Genomic DNA, 25695 nt, shown 5'->3' on the forward strand with positions numbered 1-25695 from the left:
CAGCAAAACATTGAGATGCCTGGTTTTTAAATTCTAGTAAACCCAAAACTCGTCTGAAATTCATGTAACTTGGCATGCTATCATGGAGCGGCATCAACATGCCGTGGTACAAATTTTGTCCCATTTGGGGCAGGTTTGGGTATATGCTTCTCACAAACCGGAGCTTCTCACAACAAGCATGATGGTTTTTGGTAGGGAACGTCCCACCTTCGGGGACGAAACGATATCCATTGCCTCTTATTGCTTTCAATTTTTTTTCTCGTGTCAACATAGAACAACAGGAGTGTTGTCTGATTTTTTATGATTTTTTGGGGTTCGTTTGGACATTTTTATGCATTAACTGAGTTTTCAATGCATTTTATGTGCATAATTCAAATTTGAACTACATGCACATGCTCCAGTGCATATAAATTGGTTCAAAAATCAAATCTGTGTCCTTGGGTGCATGCTTAGGTCCCATGCAAGAAATGGGAATGAATTTCAACAACCGGGGCACCGTTGATTGCCGGCAAAACATTGAGATGCCTGGTTTTTAAATTCTAGTAAATCCAAAACTCGTCTAAAATTCATGAAACTTGGCATGCTATCATGGAGCGGCATCAACATGCCGTGGTACAAATTTTGTCCCATTTGGGGCAGGTTTGGGTATATGCTTCTCACAAACCGGAGCTTCTCACAACAAGCATGATGGTTTTCTGTAGGGAACGTCCCGCCTTTGGGGACGAAACGATATCCATTGCCTCTTATTGCTTTCAATTTTTTTCTCGTGCCAACATAGAACAACCGAGTGTTGTGTGATTTTTTGTGATTTTTCGGGGTTCATTTGGACATTTTTATGCATTAAGTGAGTTTTCAATGCATTTATGTGCATAATTCAAATTTGAACTACATGCACATGCTCTCGTGCATATAAATTGGTTGAAAAATCAAATATGTGTCCTTGGGTGCATGCTTAGGTCCCATGCAAGAAATGGGAATGAATTTCAAACACCAGGCACCGTTGATTGCCGGCAAAACATTGAGATGCCTGGTTTTTAAATTCTAGTAAATCCAAAATTCTGTTAACAATTCATGTGACGCCACGTGTCTTGGTTTTAAAGGCTATAGGAGGTGTCGTGCGGACAGCTGCTTGACCTTGACTGAACGGGAGGCGTACGAGCGCCGTCCGGTGCGCAGGCTGACCGAGAGGCGTGCAAGCTGTCCTTGAGTGCCCAGGCTCACTGGGAAGCGTGCGAGCTGTACGCTGCGCAGGCTCACTGGGAAGCGAGCCCTTTGACTTCCATGGCCGCCCGCCTTGCTCGCATCCTCTCCATTAATGGCGCCCAAGCCGTAGTTTAATTCGCTTTTTAAATATAAAACACTCATCGCAAACGTTTTAGTTAGAACACCCGTATGCAAACCGACAACTTCCCTAGGAAGCCAAGAGAAAATGAGCCGAGCAGGATTTCTGCAGCTCTTGATCGCAAACGTTTTAGATAGAACACCCGTATGCAAAGTGAGAGCAGCGCAGGATTTGTACATCCCTTCAACGCAAACGGTTGTTTTGCACCCGTGTGGAACCACGTACAAACAATTTGGTAATATTTGTCAATCCTTGTAACACTGCGATTTGTCAAAATATAAAGCTAAAAATCACTAGCAGTATCTAATTTTTGCAACTAAAATTCAGTAATTAAGCATAGATTTCATTCATAGATTAAGCAGTCGTTCTTAATTTATAGTTTTATACAAACAGTTCATTTCGACAGCTGAACTGACCAAACTTTTCCCCAATTGTTGCCAACCACGTACTGAAATAGCTAGCCCAACTATATATACTAGCTAATTTTAAGTACGATGTACAGTTCCACCACATCTATAGTCAGATGAACTGAACAAAATAGCCCATAAATACTACTACTACTGCGGAGAGGCTTTGTACTACTTTCGGCTTCCTCTCCTCTACCGAGCGCGCTCAGTAAGAGGTGGAGGAGGAGGAGCCTACCGACGAGCTGGGCAACCGCAATGCGGTGCCTGCCGCTAATGCAGCTTCAGCGACGCTCGCCTCGAACGCCCTCTGCCGCTCCAGACGACCCCTCTCGAAGCGGTGGTTCTCCTTGTAGATCTCCTGATTCCTCCTCTAAGGCGGCGTGTGCCGCTGCCACTGCGGCGATAAGGCTCTTTGCGTGCTCGACGAGGCGCTCCTCCTCCTCCCGCAGGAACTCGGTGTAGCGCGCAAGGTCGCTGTCGCACGTGCGGGCATCCACCTCCGCCTCCCGCCTTTGGGCGGCGGTGGCGGAGCGGGTGATAACCCCAACGGTCGACGGTGGGCTGGCGGCCACGGCGGCCGATGATGGGGTGGCGGCCACGACCACCACCTCCCTCCTTCGGGCCGCGGTGGCGGAGCGGGTGATGGCCACAGTGGCCGGCAGTGGGGTGGCGGCCACGACGGCCATCTCCCGCCTTCGGGCCGCGGTGGCGGAGACGGGCGATGGCCCTGGCTTTCGACGGTGGTGTGGCGGCAACGGCGGCCGGCAACAGCTGCCGACGGGCACCGGCGGCGGAGCGTGTGGTGGGTGTTCCGCGCACACCCAACAGGGACACCACCCGCACTACACTACGCCGGGGACTGTGCCGCCGCCGCGGTGTAGCCTCCTAGCTGGACCTGTCCTCTGATGACGGTGGAGTGGCCGAGTGACGACGACGGACCGGTGCCATTGGCGAATGTGGGAGAAGCAGACGGGATAAGCTACAGGGATGGAGGAGAAAATGCGACGCAGGACTCGCCGGCCGTGAGGGTTTTTATAGCAGGCTGGTAAGCATTGGGATTTGGGGAGATTTCACCAAGTCGGGCGGGAAGCTTGCGCGGGAACCTGCGAGGTTGCGCGGGAACGGGCTCACCGACGATTCAATTGCGCCACCGTTTGGCAAAAAGAACGCCCCCGCGTGCTGCGCAAGCTTGCGCTGTAAGCCGTCTGCGGCAGCGGGGTGACAAGACGTGCGAGAGGAGGACGAATGGCCAGGTACACATACGGTTAATAAAAAAACGTTTGCGATTTAATTACCTACTATACCACCGTCCTGGTTTATAAGTATGATTTAACTAATAAACTACAAATGCATGTCGCCAAAGATTATATAGTTGGATTTGTATTTGAACATAGTTTTCAATTATATAATTTTTAAAACATGCATTAACATTTTGTTGGTTAAATTTGAGGGCAAAGTATGGCATGGAATATAAAGAAGACTATAGACTAGACGGAGGTGGTACCACACGGCCGCTCTCTACGTAGCGAGGTAACTGTCGGCCGGCTTGTAGGCGACCATTTGCTGCGTGTTCAACTACTCCATGCGTGTGGTTGCTTGCGGTTCAGGCGGCCGCGGCGCGCTCTGCTCGCGTCCCACCGCGCGCGCTCTGCTCTCGCATCCCTCCGGGTGCTCTACCCTCGTCCCTCCACGTGCGCTGCCAGTGTTTTGGGCCGGCGCACGATCACGCACGTTCGTGTGCAAGCGGTTGCGCCGGGCGCAGCGCGACGATGCAGTTACCCGCTGCAAAAACTGCCATGCGGACGCGCCGAGAATCCACGCCGCCCAGCCCCCTTTTATTCCTGCGGCCATTTACCTTCATCTCTCGTCTCACACGTCAAAATAAGCACACCCACGAGGACACATACAGAGAGGACATCTAGCGGTTCCAATGGCGCTCCCAGCGGCCGCCGACGACAACGGTGGGCCGTACAGCACGCATCACTTAGTGGACACCCACGTGAGCGGAAGGCCCTCTCGGTGGTGTACACGAACGATCCGGTCTCGGTGGAGAGCTCCATCCAAACTATGGAGCAGTTCCTTGCTGAGGACAAGTACCGAGTGGTCAGCTTCGACCTCGAGTACACCATCGGTCGTGCCGGGCACGATCAGAAGGTTGCCATCACCCAGTTGTGTGTGCGACATGACGTCCTCGTCTACCACTTCCACCTTGCCACAAGGCCTTGCGAGCGTTTCTCCAGGTTTATCAAGAGCTCCGGCTACAGTTTCGCTACGGTGGACACCACCAACGATCTAAAAGCGCTCAAGGTTTCGGACTTGAAATGCCCGAATCTTGTCAACATCCAGCACCACTACAAGGTATGGGGCACCGAAGAAAGCAAACTGAACTCCCTGGTTGACCTCGCCTCGACCATCATCGACCCCTACTACGCGAAGATGAAGCAAGAGAGCAATAAGGACAAGAACGCCTGGCACAGTGTGTGGCATAAGAGACTTGATGAACATGTCAAGTACGCGGCCATGGACGCGTACACAAGCTACGAGATGTACAGGCGGATCGTTGACATGAGGAACTGTCTTCTTCCTGACCCAGACGAGGGATCGAGCCACATAGCATTGGCGGGAGCGTCACAAGAAGTAGATGACTAGACGATCGTTTCTCCTACTTTAGAATGCATGCAATTGTTTATTGAGGTGTGAGCGAATGATCTGTATGGTCACTTATGTAATTGGATGTTTATTTTAGTTATATATATATATACATGTTATTCTACTATAGACAGAGCAATTCACATGGTTTATTAGCAGCAATCGTCTGTGTTATTATTGGTCTTCGCACACATTTCAGATTACGGACCTGTTTGCCGTGTATCACACACATCTTGTTCAGTTGAACCGTTTCCATTGTGTTGCCTAATCACACATAGTTCATCCCATTGAACCGTATGCTGTATATCGCACACGCCTTCATCTGGCTACCCGTTTCTTTTGTGCGTCCTCATCACAAACAGTTCATTGAGCTGAACCGTATGCCCTGCATCGCACACGCAACTAAATTCTGAACCATGTATGATGCATCTGTCATTGCAAACATTTTTCACCTTTTTGACGGTTTTTTACACCACCGTTTGCGATTATGGCATCGCACACAGTTTCGTCGAAGGGTCTCTGATCGTAGTGTCGCGTTTGGACCATCCTGCAGTAGTGAAACTAAGGGGCACTACGATCGTACTTGAGCATTGGGTGTAGCTAATATGAGAGTGTTTCATGAATGGATCAATGATTGAGCATGATGGGATAGGGATAACTTGCTTTAGTGTTGATATTTTGAAAGACATGGTTGCTTGTTGATATGCTTGAGTATTGAAATCTTCATGTCAAAACTAGACTATTGCTTTGAATCACATAAAAGTCCAAATGTCCATGCTACAAAAGAAAATAATATGTGATGAACATGTTAGGCAGCATTCCACATCAAAAATTCTGTTTTTATCATTTACCTACTCAGGGCCGAGTAGGAATTAAGCTTGGGGATGCTGATACGTCTCCAACGTATCTACAATTTCTGCTTGTTCCATGATGTTATATTATCATTCTTGGATGTTTTACAATCATTTTATAGCAACTTTATATCATTTTTTGGGACTAACCTATTGACATAGTGCGCAGTGCCAGTTGCTGTTTTTTACTTGTTTTTTACTTTGCAGAAAATCAATACCAAACGGAGTCCAAACGCAGCGAAACGTTTTGGAGAATTTTTCTGGACCAGAAGGAACACGATGGGCCAAAGAAGTATCAAAGGGGGTTGAGGGGAGCACAACCCACCTGGGCGCGCCTGGGGGCCCAGGCGCGCCCTGGTGGGTTGTGCCCACCTCGGTGGCTTCCTGCACCGCCTTTTCGCTCTATAAATACCCCAAAAATCCAAAAACCCTAGGGGAGTCGACGAAACACAATTCCAGCCGTCGCAAGTTCCAGAACCACCAGATCCAATCTAGACACCATCACGGAGGGGTTCATCATCCTCATTGGTGCCTCTCTGTTGATGCGTGAGTAGTTAATTGTAGACCTACGGGTCCGTAGGCAGTAGCTAGTTGGCTTCCTCTCTCTCTCTTTTGATTCTCAATACAATTGTCTCTTGGAGATCTATTTGATGTAACTCTTTTTGCGGTGTGTTTGTTGGGATTCGATGAACTTTGAGTTTATGATCAGATCTATTTTATCCATGAAAGTTATTTGAGTTTTGATCTCTTATATGCATGATTACTTATAGCTTGTATTTCTTCTTCGAATCTTTGGTTTAGTTAGGCCAACTAGATCGATTTTTCTTGCCATGGGAAGAGGTGCTTTGTGATGGACTCGGTCGTGCGGTGTTCTTTCCCAGTGATAGAAGGGGCAGCAAGACACGTATTGATCGTTGCTATTAAGGATAACAAGATGGAGTCTATTCTTACATGAATAGATCTTGTCTAGATGCATGCTGGATAGCGGCTGGTCTGTGGAGTAATAGTAGTAGATGCAGGCAGAAGTCGGTCTACTAATCTTGGACGTGATGCCTATATAATGATCATTGCCTGGATATCGTCATAATTGTTTGAAGTTCTATCAATTGCCCAACGGCGGTAATTTGTTTACCCGTCGTGTGCTATTTTTCTCGAGAGAGGCCACTAGTGAAATCTACGGCTCCCGGGTCTCTTCTTTATCATATTTGCTTTCTGATCTATTATTTGCCTCTTTTATTTTCAGATCTATTAATCCAAAAATCCAAAAATACCTTGCTGCAATTTGTTGTTATTTATTTTATCTCGCGTTCCCGCGAGATCTATTTATCCAATCTACTACAAGTTTATCCATCCTTTGCCCGGGAGGGATTGACAACCCCTCTTAGGCGTCGGGTTGCAAGTATTTGTTCTTTGTGTGCATGTACCGTTTACATAGTGTTGCGTGGTTCTCCTACTAGTTTGATAACCTTGGTCTCATCACTGAGAGAAATACTTACCGTAGTTGTGCTGCATCATCCCTTCCTCTTCGGGGAAAATACTGACGCGGACACGAGCCATCATTCCCCTACTTGGCTACTATGTTTGTGGCGACGAGCGATTCCTGATCTACGAGTACATGGAGAATGGGGGTCTTCAAGGGAAAGTAGTGGCTGCACCATTGTCGGTGCACTCACGGTGCACCCACGTAAAAAAACATAGCAAAACATTTCACAAAATACTAAAACTTTGTGGGAATGATCATCAACAAATGTTATGGGTGATTTTGTCTTTTTTGTACAGAGCTTCAATGTTATTTGACCAGTAAACTTTGCAAGTGCCCATAACATTTGTTGATGATCATTCTCACTTTTAGAATTTTTTGAAATGTTTTGCTATGTTTTCTTGCATGGGTGCACCATGGGTGTAGAAAAACCACTCTTGGGCCTTGAAATATGGCTGAGGAACCTAGCAGGCGCACTTGAAGTGCTTGGATGGCCATCTCAAGATCTGCCTCGGCTCTGCCCATGGGCTTGCTTTCCTCCATGAGGTTGTGTTCGATTGACATGGATTTTAAGGAGGTTTGGAAGGGATTGAAGGGGATTAAATCTCATACAAGTCAAATGCCGCCCAAATCCCCTCCAATCCCCTTGGGCCAGGGTGTAACCGAACGAAGCCTGGAGGATTTGTGCCTCACCGGGACACGAAATCAAGCAACATTTTGTTGGATGAGAATTTCGAGCCGCGGTCTCCGACTTGGGCGTTTGGCCTCGCAAGGATAATCGGTGCATGTGAGACTCATTTCAGCACTGACATTGTCGGTACATTTGGATACACCCCCCTAGAGTACGGCCAGACGATGAAGTGCAGCACACGGTGTCCTCATGCTGGAGCTACTTACAGGACGGCCACCCACAGGGCAGGAAAAAGTCTATTTTAAACCCTGAAATCGTAGAGGTCGGGCGAAACGAACCCTCATGTTGAAATCCCGGTCGATTGCACCATGAACTATGCAATCCCGGTCTAAATCGAACCCTGGGTCCTTTGAGGCATAAAAACGCTTACGTGGCAAAGGTCAAACGGGATTCTTCTGACTGGTGGGCCAAAGAACGGCAACGTTGCCCACGGCGCACACCCGTCGTCCGCGCTGGGCCGGCCCATTTTTTTCTGTTACACTGCAAAAAAAAATGCGTGCAAGATAATTCGAATGCACGACCTCCTGTTTTGGTGCAAACTACACTGACCAACCAGGCCACCTCTCCTCTTGCGACTACTTTATTTCTTTTTCTTTTTCTTTTATTTCTGCTTTTTGTTTGTGAAAGCTCCTTAGCTAGATGATTCTCATACAATTTTTCCTTTATCTTTTTTATCTAATGTGTGAACCTTTTTTCAATTATTATTTTTAAATTCGTTAAGTTTCTTACAAAACTCGTGAAAATTTTCAAATCCACAAACTCTTTTGGATTTTTCCATAATCTGTGAATTTGTTTCCGACGCAGACTTTTCCAAATCTGTGAATTGTTCAAAATTGATGATTTTTTCCAAAAACATTCTGATTATTCCAAAAAAATCGCGGTTTTTTTTAAATATGTGAACTAACAGGAGGTTAAATATGTCGGTTGTCCTTTTTGTTCACAATTGACTTAAGTCGACCTACTGGTTAGCTGCTATAGCTGTTGACAAACCCGTCCTTAGTTCGAATCTCTCTAGTCGCATATTTAGTTGTGCCCTTTTTTCTTTTCTTTTGCTGAGCCTCGCGGAGTGGTCAAAGTGAACGTTGAACTGGGCATCCCTTGCAATCCCTGTTTGGAAAACGACCTTAGGTATGGTTCAATTTAGACCGGGATTGTATATTTCAGGGTGCAATCGACTGGGATTTTGACACGAGGGTTTATTTCGTCCAACCTCTATGAGTTCAAGATTTAAAATGGACTTTTTCCCACAGGGCAAAAAGATGTGGAAGGGGGTGGAAACCTTGCCGTCTGATTAGGTAGCCGTAGAGTAACCTAGCTGGAGATTGTAATGAGAGAAACTAGTGCTGCTCATGTTCATGCTTCAGTTGGGATAAATGCTTGTCTCTTAATTCATGCATTGTCTTTATCAGTCACTCATGGCGGCATGACATGAGTATTTTACAAGCCCCGAAGACGGTTGTGCTGAAAGTTTACTTCTCCTTTCTTTGTTTATGTATGTATCTGAAAGTGATACTGTATTTCTAAGCTCACAATTTTTGTTTTTTTAAGGAAAGATTGCAATTATATTAAAATATCATCACAGTCGTTACAATCAGATTGCACCAGCAACGCCAAAACCAGTGGTAGTTGGCCCATATGGACAGCCCCCCTACCACTGCTCTGGGTTAGCCTGGCTAACTCATGAGCAACTTTGTTGCCATCTCTCCCAATCTTTCGAAAGACAATGTTTGAACTATCTTGAAGAAGATCCCTAATCACAATATAATGCTCTCTCCAAGCTGCAAGAGGGGTTGCAGGGGACAGAATGTTCAAAATAACTGCAGCACAATCAGATTCAACGATAATCTTATCATTTCCCAAGTCAAGAGCAGCCTTCAGCCCAGCGACACACGCACAAACTTCAGCCTCTTCGGCACTTGCACAGGGATGGAGTTTTACGCCCTCTGCTCTAACAAGTCTGCCCATGAAGTCTCTTATAATGTACCCAGCACTAGATTCACCCGAAATGGCCACAAACGCAGCATCTGTGTTTACTTTCAGCCATCCCACAGGAGGTCTAGTCCAACTAGACATACCAGCATGGCTTGGACCAGGTTTGATCAACACTGACATATGACACTTCTGAGGAGAAGGCGCAACAACCGGCTTCTTTCCTTTATCATCAGTAGCGAGGCATTCACCCCAAAAAGAAACAGAGAAGTTTTGCAGGAATCTAACCGAGTCTATAATGGAGCGCTTCCCTTGGTTGTGGACCACATCATTTCGGAGGAACCAAGCACGCCAGAACACAAGAAGCACCAAATCACGCTGCCTTGGTTTGATTTTTGCAAGGAGGATTAGAAGCTCACCATTTTTGTCTTTTGTTGCCAGATTCAGCTCTTCTAATCTGACGACGGTCACCCGTTTACTGCTGCTTCTGCTTTGACTGACGTATTTCTCTGTATCGCAGTACTCCATAGAACTCTCAGCACCAAGCTTACCTGTTTCTTTCGGGTTCACGTGGCCAGTCCATACTGACAGTGTTAGTATGTAGTGTGTAGTGCCAGGCCAGCTGAATCTTGAGAAGAAACGACGCCGCGCAGGAATGAGCAGTTGATGAGAGACGAGCGACGCGTTGCTTGAGAAGAAACTGAATATCATGTACTACTAGTAGCGGTTTTTCTACTGAACTTGAATCTGATGCTGCAAACAATTTTCTGGATTTTTTTCAGAAAGAGAAAGACTAATGAAGGTGCGCGCAACGTGTTCAAAGCGCTGCTCAGAGAGCGAGGGTGTCAAATTCTTCGGAGAAAACAGATGAATGAACGTGTATTTCTTCTAGCCCTGGCTACCTACGCGCTAGACCTTGGCTTCCGAAAGGTTGTTTTGGCGCCTTTGGAATTCAGAAGACATTGAACGGACAGGGACAAGCCATGTGCCGTGGCGTAGAGGGAGAGCGCGCACTATCGGCCGGCCTTTACACCGTGTGCCACTGCCAATGCCATCAATCAATCGTCCTCGTCTCCATCTTCATCCTTGTCCCCACCATCCACCAAAGCAACCAGCTCCAACAACTGCCACTACCGTTCGTTTTGCAGTCCTTGCAGATTCAAATGAAATGGAGAAAACTTCTCCGGTCCGCAACAAAACTCGGCGTGCTCATCTCTCATCATCTGTTTCCGGAGAGTTGGCCACTGGGTGGGGTTCATCGCTCTCCAGTGATCACAAGGCCATAGCACCACCAGTTTCAGAGCTAAAACTTTAAATTATTTTTGCTTACGGCTTTCGTTTAGTTTCCGTCAGTTACGATGATCAGTAGTTATTTCTGTTTGCCTTTGCTTTAGTTTATAAAAGGTTGGCTAACATCCAGGATAATCTTATCATCAGAACTGTTGTCAACATTCCAAATGCAACAACGGGAGTAGCTAAATGGAAAGCACAGCAACAAACAGGTTATAACTTAAATCTTCCACGACAATAAGAGCACACCCAACTGTCACACTGGAGTCTTAATACACGCGAGTCTGGATTCAGGCAGGAGATAACATCTTCAGGAGATCGAGATGGATAATCGACGGCGGATGCGATACTAGGCGCTCGAAACAGGACATCACAAAGAAGCTCGTTATTCCCGATCGGCTTTCTGTAGCAGAGGCGAGGCGGCTTAGGACCTGCTCTTGTTGAACGGAATCGCTCTGATGATCACCTGGTGGTAGACGGCCGCCAGGGCAGCGCCCACGAAGGGGCCCACCCAGAAGATCCACTGCAAAATGAAACCAAGTTAGTATGAAGTTTTTCAGGGAATAGTACGCAACCTTTCCTACATTTTTTTTTCTGTAAGAGGCTGTTTCCAGGACTTGAACCCGTGACCTCATGGTCACAAGGCAGCAGCTTTGCCGGAAAAAAAAAGCCTATCGATAATGCGCCACTATGTTAGTTAGCATCATTGAAGCTGTTAATTCTATGATTGGTTACATACAACACCTGATCAGTTCAGACTCCCCAGAACAAGAGGACATAACAAAACTGTGCACTAAGTATCAGTTCGTCTGGAAGCAGTTTCGTACTCCCTCCGTCCCAAAATTCTTGTATTAGTGGAACAATTTGCTGAAAAGGGCAAGTAGGTGAGAGTGGGGCTTCACTCACATGGTCGTTCCAGGCATGGTCCCTGTTGTAGATGATAGCAGCCCCAAGGCTCCTCGCTGGGTTGATGCCGGTGCCAGTGATGGGGATGGTGGCCAGGTGGACCAGGAACACCGCGAACCCAATCGGCAGAGGGGCCAGGATCTGTTTTCACAAGCAACAGATGGAAAATTGTTATGATATGTACACGATTCACTGGAGCAAGCAAGATGAACCGGAGAATGTGCAAGTTACAAGCACATCAGTTCATTGTATTTACATGACGAAGACATAAATTACATTCTGGAGCTAGATTTTCACCAGAATACAAATGATGCCGTAGGATGTTGGGGCACTGGGCAACTAACAATAACTATATCATTGCATTGCTATTCGGTCAAACTACCCAGCTAATAACGAAGGCATCGCTTAGCATGTAGCATCACATATCAAGCAAAACTGGTGGAGTAAAAGTGTAGAGTACTCACAGGAACATGGGAGTCTCTGGCATTCCTCTTGGCATCGGTGGCCGAGAAGACGGTGTAGACCAGGACGAAGGTGCCAATGATCTCAGCACCAAGGCCGTCGCCCTTGGTGTAGCCACTGGCGACTACATTGGCGCCGCCACCGTTGCCCATATACAGACCCTGCTGGAAGCCCTTCACCACTCCAGCTCCACAGATGGCCCCTAGGCATTGCATAATTATGTAGAAGATGGCCCTGGTCAGGGACAGCTTCCTGGCCAAGAACAGCCCAAAAGTCACCGCTGGGTTGATGTGCCCTCCTGTCATTTCAGCAGATAATAGAGATTAGCAGTGTCCTCAGCTTTGGTAGTGCTTTTAGTGTTACATCATATTTGTCCTCTCACAATTTGATACTATTTTGAGATTAACCAGGCAGAAGCTGAGATTCAGGAGCAGCAAGTAGTGAGAAGTGGACCACAACATTTACTGAGAGACATTGTACAATTTGACAATAAAAGAGGTTTAGTGACTACTAAATGATGTATTGCCCGTAGCAGAGTTTCAGCAAACGAATTCTATGAAATAGTACTGCATATTGGTCACTCACCTCCAAGTGAAACCGAATCAGATCGAGTAATAAAAATGGTGCTTTTTCCATGTGCACCTTTGACCTTTTGAGGTTGGAATGTCTAGATTTGGACATTACAGAAGCGCTGCATCAAAAGATGAGCTCTAGTAGTATCCTTTAGTTGTGAATTGTGCCTTTGCAAAATAAAACTGGGTTTACATAGTGCAGAAGTACAGTTTGCGAATGAAATGTCTAATACTACTAACTGCTCTCTGTGCTACAAAACGAAGACACAGATTTTGTCCACATGGTCGGACCCTAAATTCTCTCTCTAACATTATTACTTTACTTTTTAATTTTATGATTTTTTTAAAAGAAAGATCATAAGTATGTTCATCTTGATGATATATGTCAACATGCAAAAATTGAACTAAAGAAGACATGCAAAAATTGGTGGGAAAATATGATATTATTCGCCCTGTGCCCAAACAAAAAAAGAAATCGGTAGGCACACATTTTGTCTTTTTGCAGCCTAATTAAAAGAAATGTTTTTACAACTGTTTAATAAAGTGAAGGGAGAAGAGAGATTATTGTAGGTTGGACACGCAACCCATTTCACTTTTTGGAAGACAAAACACTCTAGAATCTAGATACGTTGCGTACAATAACAGCAAAAAGGCACAGTACTAACTGACAGTTGCTTCAGCTCCTGTGAAGCAACAAACAGCTACTGCAGTATCAAGCCAAGAAGAGAGAGGGAGAGACCTGAGATGCCGGCGGTGCAGTAGACGAGCGCGAAGATCATGCCGCCGAAGGACCAGGCGATGCCCTGGACGCCGACGGTGGCGCACTTGGAGGGGGACTTGGAGACTCCCATGACGGTGAGAACGGTGACGTAGAGGAAGAGGAAGGTGGCGATGAACTCGGCGATGCCGGCGCGGTAGAAGGACCAGGACTTGAGCTCCCCGGGCTCGAAGAGCGGCGCGGGGGGCGGCTCCTTGTAGTCCTTGTCGTCGCCGCCGCCCTGCGCCGCCGTCCCGATGGGCTGCCGCTCCGAGTACCTGTTGGCGCCCAGCCGCACGTCCTCCTCCTTCCCCTCCATTGTTCTGTCCCTCCCTTGCTCGCTGGTTGGCTGCTCCGGGAAGGGGAAGCTGAGGCAGCGGCGGCGGTGGGTGTGTTGTGAGCTGTGGGCTGTGAGGTGGTGGAGTAGAGGCGGGTTATAAAGGCAGGAGCGGGGGTGAGTGAGAGAGTGAGGAGAGGAAGGTGGCTATGGAAAGGGGCGAGGAGAGGAGGGTGATGAGGGAGGAGCACGGGGGTGTGGAGTGGGGCAGTCCAATGGAGTGCAGTGCAGTGGTAGTAGTTGGTCGCGTCGGGTGCCTTTTCCGCTTTATTGCTTGTCTCCGAGCTTATCCAATTCCAGCGCTTCTTCTTTCTCCACTCTGTTTGTCTGCACTAAGCATCATTGTTTCATCAATAACCAGATAATAATACATTTACAAATACAGCAGAAAGCATAGAATCGAAGAATATATTATTACGAAAGTAGTACAAAGAAATGCTCCGCCATGATAATCTGATGAAGAGCTGTGCTTCGGCTGTAGTACTACTGTGTGAGCCGAGTGTGACGTCCATTTTCTCTTGCTTCTTGGTAAATTTCTTAGATTCTCCGTTGCCTGTTACATTCTTTTGCTGCACTCAATCTTTCTTTAGCTAGGCTTTTTCCTCGCTTCCAAGGATTCTTTGCTTTGGCTTTTGTTCTGCCCGGGGCCCACCAAAGCCATCGATCAATCCTCCAGCAGAGGAGAGGAGAGGAGAGGACAAGGAGCACCAGCACAAACACAAAGACAGCGATGGGACTACAGGAGTACGTGCCTCGTGTATTTACATTCGTTCGTCCCTTCTTCGTACATGCATAGGTAGCCCCCCTCTTTGCCCGTTACCGGATTCTCACTCCTTTTGTGGCCCTGATGAGTGATGACACTGTTTCCTCGATCAGCACAGTAAGCACAGCAATACCTGCTGTTGCTGTGGCTCTCACAGCGTGGAGTTTAACGTTGATGATTCAGCATGGCCTCGCACAACTATTACCATTAGCGTATCCCTTGCCAGGCTCGTGAGACGGCTTTAATAGCCACTTTGCTTCTTCATCCGGTAAGCTTTCCCGGCGAGCATCGCGATTTGTGGGAAAACGGGCAGTGCAATTCACCCGAAAAGAAGGACCAGCCTGCCGCTCACTTTGAGGTTGAGAGAGTCAAAAGCCACCATGATCCAAGGGCCCAGCCACAGCTAGGTGTCGCGCTGCAACGCAACTTGTACTGGACCAAGAACCTGTAGGGGAGGGAGTAAAGTTGCAGCGGCAGCAAAGCGATGAGCTGCGCTGCATAGACAGCACATCACTTGTCATCGTTCGTCCTCTTGTAAGGGGAGAAGCTGGTGATCTGAAACAACAACCTCTCGCAGAAATTGTGCAGAGGATCCGGCAATTCGGAGGCCCCATGCCATATACCTGGCCATCCCTTGGGCCGGGCCGGGTTGGGCTTTTTCGGGCCGGGCTGCCCATGGCCAGGTCTGGCCCATGCCATTGCCATGGTACAGCTAGGGACGGAGTCTCTTTAGCATGATTGATTGCGGCGTCCTGCAGATGGTGACGCTCAGCCGGTGAATTGGAGTTCCGGAATCAAAGGTTGCATCCCCTGACCCGGATTAGCAATGTCATGTCCAAGGAAATTAGGCCTTGTTCGGAATCCCTCCTCTCCGCTCTGAGGGGCAGTTTGGTTGGTGTCCACGGAGTTGTGGAGCTCACTTTTAGTCTCAGGGCAGTTTGGTTGGTGTCCACGGAGTTGTGGAGCTCACTTTTAGTCCCTCCGTGAAAATGAGCTAGAGCCTGGTCCGCTCTGGAGCGGAGAGGAGCCGAACGCGGCCTTAACATCGAGATTTTCAGAGGAGGGCGACTCGCTGTTTGGCAGGAGCGAAATGTTTGGATATGACTGTTGACTGGTCGAGGCTGAAACATTGCCTCCGAGAGCAACTAACAGATTCGAGAATTTTCAGGGAGTAAACAACTTCTATCAACAAGGTTAACTGGTTCAGTGAGCTAGTCAGTTTTGGGGCGGTGTTTGGTTTGGTCATAGGACTAATGACATTAATCAAATGTGTGTGTGTGTGCAATCCTTTTGAATGAAAATGACATAGTCAAATGGCATGTGGTCGACGAGCTCATCATACTACAAGGTTCAACCAAACTGATCATTAATCGCCTGGTGGGATTGATTAGACGGCCAGTGTTCCAAATGCCAGTGCAGGCGCCTACCTGAAAGCCAGGAATCCTGGTGTTTCCCTCCTAAAAATTCTGAAAGTGGCTACTTTTGCTTGCTCTGTTTGACTGGATATTGATCAACCGTATTGTGAACATTGAAACCATTTCTGGCAGCAACCATGGTCAGCCAGTCGCATCTAGTACCAGCAGGCGATATACTGTCACATACAACAACTACACGAGCATGCTTTGTGTATCATCTCAGATTGAAAATCATACTCAATCTGAGAAGAAAATCATCAATCATGGATGCTCTGTGTATCTTCTCAGTCGCTGGAGTACTATTCATCAACATGATTGATGATTCGAGAACGCAAATGCCAGCGAACATCGCAACTTTATTACTATGATTCAACGTGCACATTGATCAAGAAGCAAAGACAAGTACTGAAGAAAGAGGAAGACCTTTCTTTCTTTCTCCCTTTTTCTTCATTTTCAGCCTCGGTCAGCCGCCGCTGATCGGCGGGATGATGGCGAGCTCGTCCCCGTCGGCGACGGGGGCGGACTCGGGCGCGTACTCCTCGTTGAGCGCGAGCACCATGGAGCGGCGGATCTCGTCCAGCTTGGGGAACGAGGCCAGCACCCGGCCGAGGCACTCCCCCGCGGTGCTCCCGGAGGGCACCTCCACGGAGGACTCCGCGACGCCCGTCAGATCCCGCGCGCGGGCGAAGAACAGCACCTTCACCCTCACCTTCGCCGCCGCCGCCGGCGGCGCTGATCCGGCCACGGGGTCGTCCCCGGGAGCAGCGTCCGGAAGCATGAGGAAAGGAGGAGGAGACCGTAATTTTTCTGGACTCTGGGGTACGACTACGGGATATGACCACGACGGAGGCGGGGGAAGGATTGCATTGACCAAAATACCCCTCGTTCTGACTGCTGCCCTCCGGACTACGGCGCCACCACGCCGCTCGCCGGACCCCCACACAGCACACACGTCCGCCTGTCGCCGCCCGCGGGAGCCCCGCCGGCGAAACTCGAGCATCCACTCTCGTGTGCCGTCGCACGCGCGCCAGTTGAGTTCACTGCTCGTCAAATCGCCTTTTGGCTCGGCTTCTAACCGGCGGCGCATCTGCGCTGAGGACAACGTGTTCGATGAAATGCCACCGGCTGGGCTTTTGGCTCGGCGAGTCGTGCGTGGGAGAACTGAACCGCTGGTGAGGCCTGTGCGTCCTCTCAGGGCGTGGACGCGATGGCTACACGGCGGCAGGGAGCCACAGGAAGAAGAGTTCCCGTACGCCGACGTGCCCCGGCCCGGGAGGAAGTGGGAGAGGAAGCCGTACGTGACGCCGATGAAGGTCCTCATCCGGAGGGCCAAGGAGGAGAGACGGGCCCGGCAGGAGGCCCCGTGCCGCGTGCTGGAGCACCCGCCCGCCAACGGCCTTCTCGTGCCGCACCTTGTCGAGGTTGCGCATCGGGTACACAGAGCAAGGGAGAGGCTCCTCAGCGGCCTCGCCAGCCTTGTCAAAGGTGAAGCTGCCATCCCGGTGAAGCGATGCAGGTAAAAGGAAAACGTGTACACCCCAATGGCAATGTAATTTCCTTTGCACAGCCATGGTCTGTTGGATTCAGCATGGTGGTATGAGTAACGGTGTCAAGTGTCTGATCAGGTTCTGCTCGGAGGTGCACATCGGTAACATCGGGCACGAGATCAGGACGTGTGAAGGCCCCAATAGCGCATCGAGGAACTCCTTGCACGTGTGGCGGCCAGGGACGGTACGGGACGTCCTCGGCTTCCCATACTGCTACCACCTGTTTGATCGCGTTGGGAAGCCCAGGGTGGTGCACAAGGAGAAGTACACCGTCCCGAGGCTACCGGCCATCCTGGAGCTATGCATCCAGGCCGGTGTCGACGTCGAGCGTTACCCAACCAAGAGGAGGACGAGGCCAGTCTACTCAATCGACGGCAGGATTGCAGACTTTGAGCTGGACGATGAAGACGGCTCCTCCGAAGCAGAAACATCACCTGAAGCTTGGTCGTGTCAATCGCCGCTGCCTCAAACGAGTTCTGCTTGTACTGCCCATGCCGGTGATCGAACAGAAGAGATCACTGTGAGGGAGATGAGCTCCAGGACGCTGCAGTCCTGGCTGGAGATGCGGTCGGGCGGAGTGAGGCTGATGAGGAAGTACGGTGTGGTCACCTGCGGGTACTGCCCGGATGTGCAGGTCGGGCCCAAGGGCCACAAGGTGAGGATGTGCAAGGCGAGCAAGCACCAGCAGCGGGATGGCCAGCACGCGTGGCAGGAAGCCACAGTAGATGACATCGTCCCCCTGAACCATGTCTGGCATGTCCGCGACCCAGCTGGCGACAGTGTACCTCTCGCGAACGAGCTCAAGAGGTACTATGGCAAGGCCCCGGCCGTGGTGGAGCTCTGCGTGCGTGCGGGCGCGCCAGTACCGGCGCAGTACAGGAGCATGATGCGGCTGGACGTTGTGCCGCCCGCACGCGACGAGTACGACCTTGTTGCCTGATACTCAGACTGGCATTGCGGTGCCTGGTGCTCATGCATGTTTTTGAGTTCGCCCACATGTCGGAGCTGCACAAGGTTGAAATGGTCAGGATGCCGATGCTTTTTTTCTTTTGAGGGTTGCCGAATTTCTTCAGGGCATGTTTGTTTCTTCAGGGCATGTTTGTTTTTCCTTAGTTTTCATCTAAGTCTGGGGAGAGAAGTCTACATTACCCCCTGAACTTGTCTTAGGGTTTACTTTACAACCCTCAACTTTACTTTGGTTCAAATTTCACCCTCCAAGTTTAAAAGCCGTTCATAATACAACCCTGAGATGTAATGATATATTTTATCTCCGGTTTTGTCAGCCACATCGTTGGTTTTTTCTCCTATAGGTTCTCAGGACAAAATTCTCCCATATTAGTAAGAGTGTTTGCATACTTTGAATTGGGGTCAACATTGCTGGTTAATTTTTTTGGTTTCTTGATGGTTTTCTCAGCCAAGGAAGTGAATCATGCAAGTGTGATGGTTTTCTCAACAATAGTGAGCTAGTCCAAAGGCATAATTAGGGATCTGTTTGGTTTTTATCTTTCCACACATACAAATAGTTTTTTCTCTGAATCTCACATTTGAGTTCCCTCCCCACTGCCGGCCGCTGGAGCGGCAGATAGAGAGGAGGTGAGTCCACGGGCTCATCGGCAGAGCCTCGAGGGAAGGAAGCTTCATCCTAGCCGCCGCCACCGTGGTAGGGGAATGAATAGATCGGTTTTGCTTGCGTATATACCTAGGTCTAAACTATCTGTTAACAGCTTACATCCGAGGCCGAGATGAATGTACTCCTTCATGAATCTGATGCAGTTCGTGACAGATCCTCATGTAGTCATGTCCCGTGCTTCTTCTGCTGCTGTTGCCACTCGAGAATCGCCGAATGGAGTGCCCTGTTTGGGGTGAGATCGCAGTGTTTGAGCTTCAGGTTCGTCATTGGCGACGTGTCGTGTCCACTGTCGAGCCACGTTCTGATAGCTTCAGCTTCGTATGTGAACCCATCTGCTGCAATCTGAGGGTCATGCATCACCTCCTGTTCACCGTGCATCACACCAAAAGTTGGTAAGTTCAGATGCTTCTCTAGTCTCTACTACTAAGACATTAAATTAGGATGCAGTTTGTGAATCCTTACTAACCCGAGAGATTGCACAGACAAAGCCGGATGGTGTGTGTGTGTCATCTGACGAAGCTGCAAAGGATGGCCGCCCAGCGTTCCGGGAGGCGGCCTTCATCAGTGGCTCAAGCTCTCCCCACACCCCCCCTATAAGATCTGGTTGGAGCTTCCCACTCAAGTTGGTGCATCTCAATCCAAGACGCGCAAGCTGGCCGGCCTGTTGGTATGGCCAGCTCCCTGCGGAATCGTCGATAATGGAATGCAGGTGCCCTTTCTCCATCGCTTTTTCTACGGTCACAACGATCTTTTGCGATGACCTTCCTGTCAGCAGGCGTAGGATGACAATGCCAAAGGAGTACACATCGCACTGTGGGGTGAGTTCCCCAGTGGTTAAGAACTTGGGATCCTTAGTGTTCTTTGTGGCCCTGGGATTTTTCGAAACCTGACAGATTCTCAACTTGCTCACAAAATTAGCGTCAAGAAGAATGTTGTCCGGCTTTAGATCACCATGAACAATGGGGAGAGGCTTGTGGGAGTGGATGAACGTCAAAGCCGACCATATCTCCCCAATAATCCTGGTGCGCACTTGCCATGTCAATGGTGGTGTGTTTTTCTTTTCCTTACAAGAGAGATGTTCCTCAAGGCTCCTATTTGGGAGGAACTCATACACCAGGCCAGAACCAGAAGCCTCTTGGCATGCTCCTATAAACATCATGATGTTAGGATGCCTCACTGTACTGAGAAAAGCAACCTGCAGTGACGATGCCATGATGATGTTACTACTTTTTTTGAATAAAAGCAAAAATACGATTCAGGAGAAGTCATCTCAATTACCTCTTGATGGAATTCTTGTTGTCTTTGAAGGCGTTGACAATGAAGCAACTTTATAGCTACAGTCGTGTTTCGGAGGAAACCCTTATAGACTCTTCCAGATCCACCTTCGCCAATCTTGAGTGATATATCAAAGCATTTGGTTGCTTCCTGCAGCTCAGATAGTGAGAACACCAAGGCTCCATGCTTATTCTTTTGCCGCAATTCTTTCGCCTCTGTTACTGCAGTATCTCTCTCATGTAGTGACTTGTCATACTTTGCTTGAATTTCTTGGATAAAGTGTTTGCTCTTTTCAAGCTCTTCTTCATGAAATTTTATGGCCGACTTCATATCAGATATATATTTGGCATTTATATCTGCCAGCTGTTGTATCATTGCCTGAATTTCCTCCTCCCGAATTGCATGTGCCTCCTCCACTTCTTTCTGCTTTCTCATCTCACGCAAAATCCCATGCTCTAGGTCTTTAACCTATAAGAGCAATCCACATTTAGTTATGAAGCTGCAGTTTGTAACTGGGAGCAATGAATCAATATCTTACCATTTCAAGAGCTGAGAGCAGATCTCTTTCAGCCCTTCTTCTTCTGTTAGTTTCGTCGGGCACATCCTTAATAAAGGATCAAGTCAGATTTTCTATACGATCTCATAACAGACAGCTGAGAGACATACTTCCATACTTACAATTATTTTTAGCTTGAGCATGTGTTCCTTTAAATCTTTTAGCTCATAATATAGTTCATCACGATGCTTCTTTGTTTCTTCAATCTCCACCCTCTGTCTCGTAATCTTCACATCCATGTCTAACCGCCGCCCCTTCTCGTTTTGGTACAGATTCTCCATCTCCCTGGCCTGCAATAATAGTTTGAATTTTATTCACGCACTTCTAAGTTGAATTATACTATTACCTCCGTTCGGAAATGAGTGACGTTGTTTTAGTTTTGAACTAAAGCAGCATCACTTATTTCCGAACGGAGGGAGTACTAAAGATTCCTGGAGCAAACTCTTACTTTTTGGAGTGCTGAAAGCAGATCCATTTCGAGTTTTAGGCATTTCTTAGTTTCCTCGCACGATTTTTCTGTAAAGAAGTCAGTAATCTCCTTTACATTATCCTTTCTAGCAGTCTCGATCTGAATGATATGCTGTTCCAGCATGAGCTTCTGCTTCTTTGAATCCTGTAGTTCATCATGTAACGTATAGCTTCTTCTTTTCATTTCGTCAATCTCCAGCCTCTGTATTGTAAGTATCTCCTCAATCTGTTTCCGCTGGTTCACCTCATGAAGATACGAATCTTCTGAAACGTTAGCCTGCAAGAACATTCTTGTCATACTATTTTTGGCTAAAAGAGAAACTAATTTGGCTGGTCTATAAAAGGGATGCTACTTTCATTACTTATGGATATGCAGCATGGACCTACGAAACAAAGCTTACTCTTTGAAGAGCTGAAAGCAGATCCTGTGTGGCTTTGTCACGTTTGTTAGATTCGTCATGTCCCTTCCACAGCTCAGCTACAGTGTACACCTCCTGATGTCCGAAATGTGTTTCTTCATCTACAAGTAGTGCTTCTTCCTGTATGATACCATGAGCAAGGAATTATAACATGAATTACTTTAGTAAATTAATGATCTAGCACAGATGACCATACCATATGACATTCGGGCACCAAGTGGATGCCATCAGATTCATAAGTTGGAGAGTGTTTCACTTGTCTTAGTTTGTGTGCATCACCAATAATCACAGGTAAAGTTGTGGCTCCAGAGATACCGACTGCATCATCTGTCCTGGATGAGATATAAGTGGTCTTTTCCCAATCTGGAGTTCATTATAACAAAAAAAATAGCTTGACTACCTTTAAAGGAGAAAAGGTAAACAGTATGACCAATATCATTTTCATTGAAGTGTATATGTGTGTCTAGTTCTTTCCATAAGTTCGGACTTTTGGTTGCGTTGGCTAATGCATGAAGTCTAACATGGTATCAGAGCCTAAGGTCTTGAGTTCAAATCCTGACTTTCGCAATTTATCCAAAAATTGCTGCTGCCCCCCTTTGTGTCCATGTATTGGCCTCTTGAGCCATACCTCTAAGTCTATTCGTGTTGTCTTCCCGCGTCACACGTGAGAGGGGGTGTTGAAGTGTATATGTGAATTGTCTAGCCCTTTCCATAAGTTCGGACTTTTGGTTGCGTTGGCTAGTGCATGAAGCTCTACAATTTTTGCTCTGTTCACATGAGGAAACATTTTCTCGACACATAGAACTAAAAATGGTTGTTTTGATCTGCTACCTCCACAATGTCCCATATCTTGTTGGTTAATTTCTATGGTGTAGACCCTTCTGAGCTTCAACAATTTTAACATACGTAAAGAATGTAGTTTATGAAAAATATACAAATTATGTTGTACTTTGTATTATTGCCAGTTCTATTGATTAAACATAGATCTCCGAGTTTATTCGTGAACCCTTTGGATTCTTTAAATGGTCAACTATGCAGCGAAAAAAAAGGCCAACTATGGAAACCACAAACCAAAATTTTGGTCCTTTTTCTTGTAATACGATAATATGATGTTGTAAGGATAAACCATCTATCGAGATTTAAAAATAATAATCCAGAACAACTGTTTTTGCAATTTGCAAGAATGGCATAGAGTAGTCACTACAAAGTATAAATATGTTTAGGATAGTCACCTCCAAACAAAAAATCCCAGTCACTCATTTGTGATTCAAACGATGAAGCTGAATTATATCCGTTTGAGCTTGCTTCTTCATTCTTCAGTGCCATTGATCTCATCTGGCTCGAAATTCTGCACACTGAAGATGGTGTTGTGCGCTGTACAGGTGACGGGGATATTGCAGGAAGATTTTCCTTGTAACTGCACAGGTATGGTTAGTGGTTTTTCAGTCATTTGCACGAGTTCTGTGAGAACACAATAAATTGGTCCCTAGGCTAATCTAGAAGATACTATCAATATGTAGAAGTATAAATACAAAAATCTGGATAACGTAGTAAAACTGCTGACACGGGATGGACCTTGCTCTACTTTAACCTGGTACATATCAGATGCCCATCACAGATAAACCATATCTTGCATGATGGAGCTGCTGTGTCCATCAGCTTGAGCGCTGTCTTGGACTTCGGTTTTTTCATTTCCCTATAGGTTGAGAACATTGTTAAATTGTGCATAAGTTTGGATTAATCAAAGAAACCATCCTGCCTTAGCCTGCTAACAGCATACTCATTTCACTACTTGTTAGGAAAAAAAGTTTGAAAATGCAGTCTCTACATTAAAAACACAGAGTAGTGTAATATATACAATTTGCAAATTACACTGAGTTGGATTGCAGTATATATCAATCTGAACAAAAGATATCTGAAAGAATGGACGTAACAGAGTTATCCGTTAACGTTAAGTTCCTTGAAGTGGTATCATAATTTAACTCATATATACCCTTTTCCATTACTTGCAGGCCGCTTCATCACTTAATTTTACTCGCATGTCAAATAAATAAATAAAGTTGTTGTGGTAAGGTGATTTTGTTTGTAAATTTGGTATCTATGTTGAAATACCGTGTCGTAAAAGGACCACATGTACTGAAAATACAGTTAGTCCCCCGTGCTGGTGCTGCCTGTTCTAGAAACAGAAATTGGCATGAGAAAAACAGTAGGCCCTTTTGGGGGAAATGCACTGGGCTGGGCAGGTGTGGTGTGTACTTTGAGTAGTGTTGGTCGGCAGCTGCTCCCATTACAAGCCTGGTGATGCCATGAATGGCAATGAGTTGTGCGAGTCCTTCCGCAACATCGTCCATCTCAATCACCACTTCATCACAATCAATCTGGCATAGTAGAGTGTGTTCCACGTTAGTCTTGAACTGAATTCGAGTGATGGACGTAGCCAGAGGTAGAAAGGTATTGACCGGTGACGGAAATTGAGTTGAACCTCTAGATCTTGTGTCGCGCGTTTCGCTGTCAGGGCATATCCATCCATGTTCTTCCCTGCTTTGTCCCGCTGTAAGTTTCTATGATTGCTGACCCCTTCTGGTCTCATGCTGCCATGATGAGCTTTTACCCCCACTGAAACATATCGGAAAAGATAACCCAAAATTCACCTGCTGATAATATGCAGGGAAGTGCCGGCTTACTTCTGTGGGTCGATCGTGTGGGGCTACGGACATGAGCTATCACAACCCTAGATCCATCCTTGGCCAGGTTCTTCATCGCCCACAGCAAGGTGCTCGTCCCTTCGTTGACATCGTCTGCTAACGCGACGAACACCGTGCCCTCTGCGCCAGGGGAGCTCTGCTGCTCGTCCCGCTCGTCGCCCGTCGATGAGCTGAGGCTGCACTGGGCGCTCCAAAACGTCTCGTCGTCGCCGTCGTCCCGCTCCATTGCCGCCTCCTTGGGCTCCGACGATGAGAGAGCCGTGTGAGAACTGTATGAGTACATAATTTTGGTTACTACTCGGTCAGTGCTCAGTATACTTAACGACTCCAGGTGGTCGCTGACTTTCTAAGGATAGAGCAAAAACATGTTGCCGTGTGGAGGTGGAGCCAGCCAGGTGGACTCAGCTAACCACCAAATGTTGGTCGCACCTCAATGGGTGGAGCTTCGATTTTTTTAAGATTCTTGTGATGCTACCAGGCTACCAGCAACAGCAACCATTGGCACGCCCCGAGCAAAACGACCTTGTCTTCTCTTCCAGCGGAGGAAATTGCACAAACCACAAATTGCTGATTTCAATTTTGCACATAATTTACTATCACCTCTGTTTCGAATTATAAGACGTTTGGGATATTTAATATGGACTACATAAAGATTAAAAATGAGTGAAACACACTAAAACACATCCATACGCATCCGATTTAATAAAGGAACTCGCAAGATCTTATAATTCGGAGTATTTTGCCTTTTTGCATAAAACATCACATATTGATGTAATCCGTTGCAGCTAGCTCCAATCCATCATATGACTATGTCGACACGATTTCTAATGGTCACATCATCTCGCCAGCTAAAACAATTAATATTGGTAGCTATAGTTGCTCACCCGCAAAAAAAAAAGCTATAGTTGCTCATTCAATGTTTTGATTCAAAATACAATGTTTTAAAAAACTGAATCATATATGGACCCAGTGATGGCCCGGAAAATATTGGTAGCTTAGTTGGTTCATTCAGATTATTATTTTTACAAAATTCAATATTTTCTAGAAAATGCAAAAAAAAAGTAAATCATACCTTTATCTAGTACTGGTTTGGAATTATTTTTGGCACTTTTTGACCACTAGTTTCGGAAATCTTGTAGCTTTGGTTGGCCGACTAGTGTGGCATACTTTTTGTCACGTGCACAATTATAAGCGGGACCAATCCATTAGGCATTCAAACGATGAATTAGAGCTAGCGGTAACAA

General features: G+C 47.1%; 4 protein-coding genes across 6 annotated transcripts; 1 reads left to right on the forward strand and 3 right to left on the reverse strand.

Moving 5' to 3' along the window:
- Window positions 1-10771: 10771 nt before the first annotated feature.
- Window positions 10772-13875, reverse strand: LOC123145007 (aquaporin PIP1-1). Its single transcript, XM_044564289.1, has 4 exons — window positions 13319-13875; window positions 12010-12305; window positions 11546-11686; window positions 10772-11162 (listed from the first exon to the last, which is right to left on the reverse strand). Exons 1-4 carry the CDS (start codon window positions 13653-13655, stop codon window positions 11064-11066), a joined length of 873 nt encoding a protein of 290 aa, XP_044420224.1. The 5' UTR covers window positions 13656-13875; the 3' UTR covers window positions 10772-11063.
- A 2312-nt stretch (window positions 13876-16187) lies between these two features.
- Window positions 16188-16629, reverse strand: LOC123145008 (molybdopterin synthase sulfur carrier subunit). The gene has a single exon (XM_044564290.1). It carries the CDS (start codon window positions 16627-16629, stop codon window positions 16315-16317), a length of 315 nt encoding a protein of 104 aa, XP_044420225.1. The 3' UTR covers window positions 16188-16314.
- On the forward strand, window positions 16628-18668 carry LOC123145006 (APO protein 3, mitochondrial). Its single transcript, XM_044564288.1, has 2 exons — window positions 16628-17367; window positions 17477-18668. The coding sequence occupies exons 1-2, from the start codon at window positions 16628-16630 to the stop codon at window positions 18336-18338; spliced, it is 1602 nt and encodes a 533-aa protein (XP_044420223.1). The 3' UTR covers window positions 18339-18668.
- A 210-nt stretch (window positions 18669-18878) lies between these two features.
- On the reverse strand, window positions 18879-24803 carry LOC123145005 (U-box domain-containing protein 33). 3 transcript variants are annotated; one of them, XM_044564286.1, is made up of 13 exons: window positions 24431-24803; window positions 24229-24362; window positions 24003-24124; window positions 23338-23442; window positions 22979-23163; window positions 21943-22073; window positions 21729-21866; window positions 21308-21604; window positions 20982-21149; window positions 20842-20907; window positions 20307-20771; window positions 19495-20223; window positions 18879-19391 (listed from the first exon to the last, which is right to left on the reverse strand). In XM_044564286.1, exons 1-13 carry the CDS (start codon window positions 24732-24734, stop codon window positions 19194-19196), a joined length of 3042 nt encoding a protein of 1013 aa, XP_044420221.1. In that variant the 5' UTR covers window positions 24735-24803; the 3' UTR covers window positions 18879-19193. The 3 variants fall into 3 exon arrangements, with proteins under 3 accessions (XP_044420221.1, XP_044420220.1, XP_044420222.1); XM_044564285.1 differs by having other exon boundaries at window positions 21943-22109; window positions 24431-24802; XM_044564287.1 differs by lacking the exon at window positions 23338-23442 and having other exon boundaries at window positions 21943-22109; window positions 24431-24802.
- Between the last annotated feature and the right edge of the window lie 892 nt (window positions 24804-25695).

This window comes from Triticum aestivum, chromosome 6D (genome assembly GCF_018294505.1).
Source record: "Triticum aestivum cultivar Chinese Spring chromosome 6D, IWGSC CS RefSeq v2.1, whole genome shotgun sequence".
Taxonomy (NCBI): domain Eukaryota; kingdom Viridiplantae; phylum Streptophyta; class Magnoliopsida; order Poales; family Poaceae; genus Triticum; species Triticum aestivum.